This window comes from Rhinatrema bivittatum, chromosome 4 (genome assembly GCF_901001135.1).
Source record: "Rhinatrema bivittatum chromosome 4, aRhiBiv1.1, whole genome shotgun sequence".
Taxonomy (NCBI): Eukaryota; Metazoa; Chordata; class Amphibia; order Gymnophiona; family Rhinatrematidae; genus Rhinatrema; species Rhinatrema bivittatum.
Window position 1 is genome coordinate 360778564 of NC_042618.1, and position 8516 is coordinate 360787079.

The 8516-nt window shown below is 37.0% G+C and overlaps 1 protein-coding gene across 1 annotated transcript in view; it reads left to right on the forward strand.

Annotated features, from left to right (window-relative positions):
- Positions 1 to 5692, forward strand: part of ATP2B2 (ATPase plasma membrane Ca2+ transporting 2) — a 1801891-nt gene extending 1796199 nt beyond the window's left edge. Inside the window, exon 27 of the mRNA XM_029600768.1 lies at positions 2231 to 5692. Within this exon, the coding sequence (XP_029456628.1) occupies positions 2231 to 2539 (309 nt within the window). The 3' untranslated portion in view covers positions 2540 to 5692. The remainder of the gene's footprint in view (positions 1 to 2230) is intronic.
- The last annotated feature ends 2824 nt before the right edge of the window (positions 5693 to 8516 follow it).

Genomic DNA, 8516 nt, shown 5'->3' on the forward strand with positions numbered 1-8516 from the left:
ATAGGAAGTTAGTTGTTTCTCCACAGCCACTCAACTTTGTTTTACCACCCTCTGGCCAACAAATGCTTGCAAGTGATACTCTGACACAGTAAGAGACATCTTTGACATAATCTGTTAACTTCTAGAAGAGAAAATTTAGAACACATTTTACAGGCCTTACAAAAAGAAAACTGAGCTTATTTTACCTTGCCTGGCTTTGCTAGCATTCAAAATTCTGTTTGGAATAAGGGTCAAATTTAAAAAGTTTGTATTTTTTTAATAACTGAATACACTTGTACTCTTGATTTTACTTTTTAACACACTAACATTGTAGAAGATGACAGAAGTCCAATTGGTACAGACAATCTGCCCAATTATTCCTGTCTGTACAACTTAGGAAACATCCCAGGGGGCACCCAAAGGATATCAGCCCTTAGGACAGTTTTTGGCAGCTTCTTCCATTCTACTTCACCCTCCTGGTGGATAAGAATTTAAGATCCCTTGTTTAGTTTACATTCCTCCCTTCCCAAATCCAACCACAGGATCCCACAATAATTCTAACAGCCACAACATGGCTGTAACCTGAACATCTTGCCTCTCTGGTCCCCCTATTCTTTTTTCTTTCATTAATTCTTTACTTGCATTGTGTCCCATATGTACACACAGATATTTTCCCACTGGGTAGGCAGATGTGAATACCTTGTTCCAGTCCTGATAACTTTGCTGCATAATAGCTAGGGTAGCAAGGTCCTGAAGACCTTGTCATTTTTCAGCTCTCTCATAGGTGCTTGTCAGTACCCGGTTACCTGGGGGTAATCTTAAATAGAACTTTTCAAATAATAAGAGTACAAGATAAAGCAAAACAAATATTGTCATATTTGCATTTATCAAATGTCACATATTACAGACATCTGAATAAAAGAAGTTTGTGAGCTTCAGGGTTTTTGGTTGTTTTTTTTTTTTTTCAAAAAAGCTGAAGATCACAAAATATGTGCACTTATGAGAAATTTGTATAATTTCTTAGTTTGCTTCAACATTTTTTGTTTGCATTCACTCAGGTTTTAAAAACATTTCAGCTTGTCAAATTAAAACTTGAAATATTTGCATAGCCCTCATCCTGAACTTTTTGGTGGAATCAGTTGGTAATGCCCATTGGCCTTCTTACCCAGTCTATATCTGTAACTGCCTTGCATCTGTATTTTCAATAAAATAAGACTAAATGTTAAGTGAACTTGGGCAGAATTAACAGAGACAGTCTAAGAATCACACGTATGCAAAAAAAAAAAGTAACATAGCACTTTCATAGCCAAAACTGTGAACTGCCCGCATTCTGACACAGAGAAGTGTAGTGCTTGCAGATGAGCAGGAACTAACTATACAGCTCTGGAATCCATTAATCTCATTATGGCCTTACAAAAAAACAAAGCACAAGTAAATTATAATGAATGGATAGCGCATTGGGTCTATACTCGAGTGTTTACCTCTCATATCATTGCATGAAACAATAAAAAGAAAATTAAAAAAAATGGATAAATAGATACGTGTTTCACATTATCCAGGCTTCTGAGTGTAGTTGTTGTGTGCCAGTTATCTGTGCTCATGTGGTAACTGTGACATTTCTCTCTTGTGGCATGGTTTTGCTTCTTTATTTTTATGTCCGCTTGGCTTTTTGTGGTTGTGGCTGCCTTCATTTGGAGCTTTGCTTTTAAAACCTTTAATTTTATTTAAATGTATCCTTATGTTTACCTCCTGTGATTGTTTCTCATACTGTATCTACTCATCTGTTTTATGATTTTTCTGTTTGTGAAGTCTGTGACGTGTTATGTGTTCTTTTTATACTGACTTATTTAAAATAATATAACTTTAAAACATTTTTTTAAAAATCCCTTATTCACTGTAAAACCTACCAGCATGCATGGATCCACATTGGCATAAAAATTAACCTGGCTTGTCTTTCACTAGGGATATACAGTATTACCCACATAAGTGGATATTTGCTTTCTTTAACCAGTACCTCTATTTTTTTGCTTGTGTTTTTAGATTCAGTTGTTACCGCTACTCAAAAAAGCACAAATCGAGTCACTCATATGCACATAACATCCAGAGAACATGGACTTCTGCTGCCTGCACTGCCCTAACTACATGCTACATTTTTGAAAACTAATCTTGCACAGTTTGCCCACTTCTGCCTGGATTTGTTGTGCCCCTCTGATGTCTCTCTCTTTTTTTTTCTAATTGTTTTCCCACTTAGATCCGCGTCGTGAAGGCTTTCCGTAGCTCTCTCTATGAAGGTTTAGAAAAACCAGAATCTAGAACCTCCATTCACAACTTTATGACTCATCCTGAGTTTAGGATAGAAGATTCCCAACCTCACATCCCTCTCATTGATGACACAGACATAGAAGAAGATGTGGCCCTCAAGCAGAACTCCGGTCCACCCTCACCAAACAAGAACAACAATGCTATTGATAGTGGGATAAATCTTACAACGGACACAAGCAAATCAGCTACCTCTTCTAGTCCAGGAAGCCCCATACATAGCCTGGAAACATCACTTTAGCTGAAGATCTCAATGCAAAAAAAAAAAAAAGGAAAAGATGAAGAAATATATTAAGAAATCAAGAAAAAGCAAAATGTGTTGCTGGCTGAGAAGCGGTTTGAACTCTTCTTCACTTGAAGGCAAGTGAAGGGATCCACTGGTCCCAGTGGTTTCAGAAAAAGAGTGGCTGATTTACGAACCCCTTCTTGCTCCCTCTCAGAAAACAAAGCAAAACCACAAAAATTCCTGCATGAATGTACATTTCCAGCCCTTCTGTCTTTTATGTTTATAGGCAGGATCTGCAGAGGACTTCTGTCCAGAGCTACAGTATTTATCCAATGCACTGGCCAGTGAGGTTTTGAACTGCCTGAGTGGCATGGACTAAGTTGTATAGATTAATTTAACTTTTTTGAAGTTGCAAAGCTCAACTTGCACAGTAGATTTGCACCAGTTGGACAAAGGAACTTAATAGTAAGCATTTATGAAAAGTGCATATATATCTATATCTATATATATCTATATATAGATTGATATAATTTTATATATATATATATATATAATTATATATATATATATAGATAGATAGATATAAATATACCAAGTTGTTGGCATGTTGCCTTGTTTCTGCTTAAATTGCTCTTACTATTTTAACTTATTTATGTCCTTAAAGAAGAATGTAATTTGTTTACAAACCTGTAGATAACACAGCATCCTTAAATCACTTATAGGATTAAGAAAACACATCCTGCTGATATAGAAAGAGATCAATTCACCGAAAACTTTTGTGAGAATGCACCTAGATGTTTATTACAACTGTGGTCTAATTTTGCCTGCTATACTGTTTCTTTTTGTTTGGGGGATTTTCTTTGTTAAATGGAGTAGATACAGCTAGTAAATAACAAAAGAAGCCAAAATATAACATATTGGATGTAGCATCATGATACAATATACAGGGAAATGTAACTGCAAGGCTTCCTTTTGTTCCAAATACAAACTGACTTGATCAGGATTTCTTTTTTTTTTTTTGTCATAATAAAATGCTTGAATTGGTTTTGGTGTAACCCTCTATAGTGGAGGCCATTTTAGTATTAACTTTATTGTAATGGCTTCCTTCAGCAAAATATACTGGACAGTATTTTTTTGAACCAAAACCCTACCCATCATTAAGTTTGGTTGAGTTTCCTGCATTACAATTCGGAAGACATTATTTTTGGCATTATCTGTGCAGAGATCACAGTATCGTTATATATTGTGTTGATTTTATTTCTTATTTAGTAAGTTTAGAAATTTTGTTCTTTACAAATTGCAGGGTATGGGTTGTTGGCATTTTGGATAAGAATTGCTATAGTTTGTTGCTTTTGATCTTTTTTTTTTTTTCAAGAAGAACAACAAAGAAGATAAATATATCTTTTTTTGTGTACCTTTTAGACCTGACTGAGCCTTTATGATGTATATATTAAGATGTTTGTGCAATTTTTAAAAAAGCTTGTCTTCCTGCAGTCGCAAAATATACTATAATGAAATTAACTATGTTTTACCTATTTATCATGCTTTCTAGAAGGAAAGCCATTAAAAAAATCTTGTGGATGAGCAATTTTTTTTCAAGATGGTAACAGCCAGGTAATTTAAATTTCTGACCTAATATAATCACTAATGTAAACCACTTGAATGCTAAGCACTTTGTGGATCACAGGTTTTTCATAACTAACTTTTGTATTTCATACAAAGTTTGCTTCAAGACATTTCAGCATATGATCTTTTCCATAAACTTGCACAGTGCAAATATATATAGTGTGTATGTGTATATGCATATCCGCGTACACACACACACACACACACTCCAAACTACATAACAGATTCTAACTGAAACTGGTCTTGGCTAAGCTCAATCAATATAGATATTATTCTATTGCCTCTTTGTTTGGAAGCAGTAGATAACAGTGACATCATTAACCTGGCACATCTTTGCAGTTTACCAGAATTTTTTTTTAGCCAGAAAATTCTGCAAATCTGATTAGTTTGTGGTTAAAACTGATAGATGATGATACTGAAAGGTCTTCAAGGTGCAAGAGGACTATTCCAGCCAGGCGCAGCACCACTCAGCTAGAATCACCAGCTTCCGGGACTTTCTTTGAAGAAGCTCGAATGTTGTTATGGGAGGAAACACTGATTTCTAGCTCACTGTTATGAATTTTTCAATAAAAACATGAATTCTGCTGACCAGCAGCTAGTTCAAAGTTTGCACAACTGTCTTTAACAGGTAATGTTATTCATTTATTATCAACTGAAACCTGGGATGATTACAAATAAAAACATTTTGCTTTTCTCCTTACCAGTAACATGTTTAAAAACATCAATCAGGAGTGCTCTTTGCATTGTAAATACAGTAACTAACCTTTGTATAATATGTACTGAGTTTCTATGGTCTCTTTGGGATACCATAAAACATTCTCTATTTAAGAAAGAGGAGCTCTCACTTCAGACTCAAGCATCTGTGAAATGTATCTGTACTATCAGCTTTTTCGCCTCTGACAACTTTTTCATAACGTCTTGCATTTATATTTCAGTTTCAGTACAATAATGCCCATTATTATTATCACTATGATACCATTGGCAAACCTGGCTAAGTGCATTTGCTAACCCTGCGCTCTTTGTATGTAACAGTATACTGGATAAACTGAGATGCATACTGTAAGTAATTTGTTATGAACAGAGGCAGGGATTTGCCTATAAGAGACAGATCTTACAGATTCTCGACAGTATAGCTATAATAAATTACAGCTTACATCACACACATCTTTTCTTGCTTGGCCTCTATGTGATAGGTTTAACCAATGGAACAAAAAAAAAAAAAAAGACCCACCCAATGCAACTCATTGCAATAGACATGGTAGATGCTTGCTCTCTGCATCCTGTTTCTGACAGCATGAATTATGTGAAGAAAGCATACATCAGTACATTTGGCAATCCATCCCATTAGGGGGTTAATTTTAAAGATTCATTCATCTGTTTTTATGAATTTTTTAATCTAGACAATAATTGTACAGTAAATAAAGAACGGATTGTCTCTGTCTATTTAATACTATGCAAAAGGTTATGCTTTCTATTGTTATATTCCTACAGTGTGATGCTGGAATGTTTGTGGTTAAAAACAAAACAAAAAATAACAGAAAATAAGTCAAATATGTGATGTAAATTATTTTATAGTTTGAAAGACGATGCTAAAATTTTACTTGTGCTGCATACTGTGTCTACGAGATATCTCCTGACAGCAGCACAAGTGGAAGAAAATTTTAAAAAAATAAATAAATTCACAAATCAGCATGAAACAATGATGGTCTGAACTTAACATCCTTATTTATTTTTTATTTTTTTACATTTTCAACCATTTGGATTATTTATGTGAGTCTGATTAAGAGCACTCAATACAATGGTCTAGCAAAAACATTTAATCTTCAGTAGATGTGGTGTATTTGGATTTTCAGAAGGCATTCGACAAAGTCACGCATGAGAGGCTTCTAAGAATACTAAAAAGTCATGGGATAGGAGGCGATGTCTTTTTGTGGATTGCAAATTGGTTAAAAGACAGGAATCAGAGAGTAGGATTAAATGGTCTGTTTCTGCAGTGGAAAAAGGTAAACAGAGGAGTGACTCAGGGATCTGTACTTGGAACAATGCTTTTTAATATATTTATAAATGATCTGGAAAGGGTGTATGATGAGTGAGGTGATCAAATTTGTGGATGACACATAATTATGCAGAGTAGTTTAATCTCAAGCGGATTGTGATGAATTGCAGGAAGACCTTGCAAGACTGGAAGATTGGGCTTCCAAACGGCAGATGAAATTTAATGTGGACAAATGCCAAGTGATGCATATATGGAAAAATAACCTTTGCTATAGATACAAAATGTTAGGTTCTATCATAGGAGTTACCACCCAGGAAAGAGATCTAGGCATTATAGTGGCTAATACATTGAAATTGTCAGCCTAGTGTGCAGTGGTGATCAAAAAAGCAAACAGAATGTTAGGAATTATTATGAAGGGAATGGAAAATAAAATGGAGGATGTCATAATGCTTCTGTATCACTCCATGGTGAGACCACACCTTGAATACTGTGTGCATTTCTGGTCACCCCATCCCAAAAAGGATTTACTCTCTCAGATAATAGAAGGATCAGGGGGCACTCCATGAAGTTAGCAAGCAGCTCATTTAAAACAAATTGAAGAAAATTCTTTTTCACACAATGCATAGTTAAGCTCTGGAATTCATTGCCAGAAGATGTGGTAACAGCAGTTAGTGTAACTGGATTTAAAAAAGGTTTGGATAAGTTCCTAGAGGAAAAAACCATAAACTACTAGTACAGTAATTAATAAGCAATAGTAGCTTGTGATTTATCTTGCCAGGAACTTGTGACTTGGATTGGCCAATGTTGGAAACAGGATACTGGGCTTGATGGATCCTTGGTCTGACCCAGTATGGCATATTTTATGTTCTTATATGTTCTAATGTCAATCAATTTGACAGTGCATATGAGGTCAAGAACTCTCTATATGATAGTCCTGCAGAAGCATTTAGCAATCAATAAGGTAAACAAACTTGTTTTTAATGTAATGACTTTTGGGTGCTTTAGAAACATATTCAGAGTCTTTAGAGTCTCAACAGTGGTGTTTTTGAAAAGTAAAATGCTTAATGAAAATGAGTAAAATAAAAAATATTAACTGAATGTAATAAAATTATCACAACTATATCTTTAATAACGATTTTAAGAAGTTTCTTTTAAGTAAAATTCCAAAATGCAATACAATTGTAATGCTTAAAAAGCATTCAGATAATTACTTTGGCCTCACTTGACACCCTGGTGTTTTGGACTCTAAAAGGGTGAATATCTTAAGATATCTGGGTTTTCCTGAATACTAAGGGGTTAATTTTTGAAATATTATGAGGCAGATATTAAAAGCTACGCATGGGCATAGATTTGTGCGCGCAACCCGGTGCGCACAAATCTACGCCCGATTTTATAACATGCGCACGCAGCCGCGTGCGCATGTTATAAAATCTGGGGTCGGCGCGCACAAGGGGGTGCACACTTGTGCACCTTGCGCACGCCGAGCCCTAGGGGAGCCCTGATGGCTTTCCACATTCCCTCCGAGGCCTCGGAGGGAACTTTCCTTCCGCTCCCCCCATCTTCCCCTCTCTAACCCGCCCCCCAGCCCTACCTAAATCCCCCCCTACCTTTATTTTGTTTTTTATGCCTGCCTCTGGCAGGCGTAACTTGCGCGCGCCAGCCAGCTGCTGGCGTGCAATCTCCCGGCACGGCCACTGTGCCTAAGGCCTCGGTCCCGCCCACGCCCCCACCCCCTTTTCAAAGCCCCGGGACATACACGCGTCCCAGGGCATACACGTGTCCCGGGGCTTGTGCGCGTCGGGCCTAGGCAAAATATGCTTGGCGTGCGTAACCCCCCTGCGCACGTAAATCCAGCCAGATTTATGCGCGCAGGGCTTTTAAAATCTGGCCCTGTGTGTGTATAAATTTACATGTATGCATGACTCTATTGGCATATTCCCCTAAATATATACATATTTTCAATTTCATGTTCACATATACAGGCGTAAAAAGAGGATATTCTGGGACGGCGCCAGCAGTTGCTATTTGAAAAGACACAAATATAGGTTTGACAGCTTACTCGTATACCTCCTAATTATCTGGCATAAATGATATTGAACAGGTTTATTGTGTAGTACTGACTGGGTGAGAGGTGCAGAAGTGCTGGGCCTGCTAAAAGGGGCGGACCAGATGCATGGTCTGAGTGGGGCGAGGGCAGGTCAGGACAGTGCCATTAGACGCTGTCCTGGCGAAACATGCACTGGGAGTCGGCTGGTGCTGAGTTTACTTCTGCGCCGAAGGAGCATTAAGGTAAAAATTAGAAAAATTGGGGATAAATAGGGCTAGTTTCGGGGCCAAGGAGGAGAGGGAAAAAGGGAGGAAGGTTAGGTA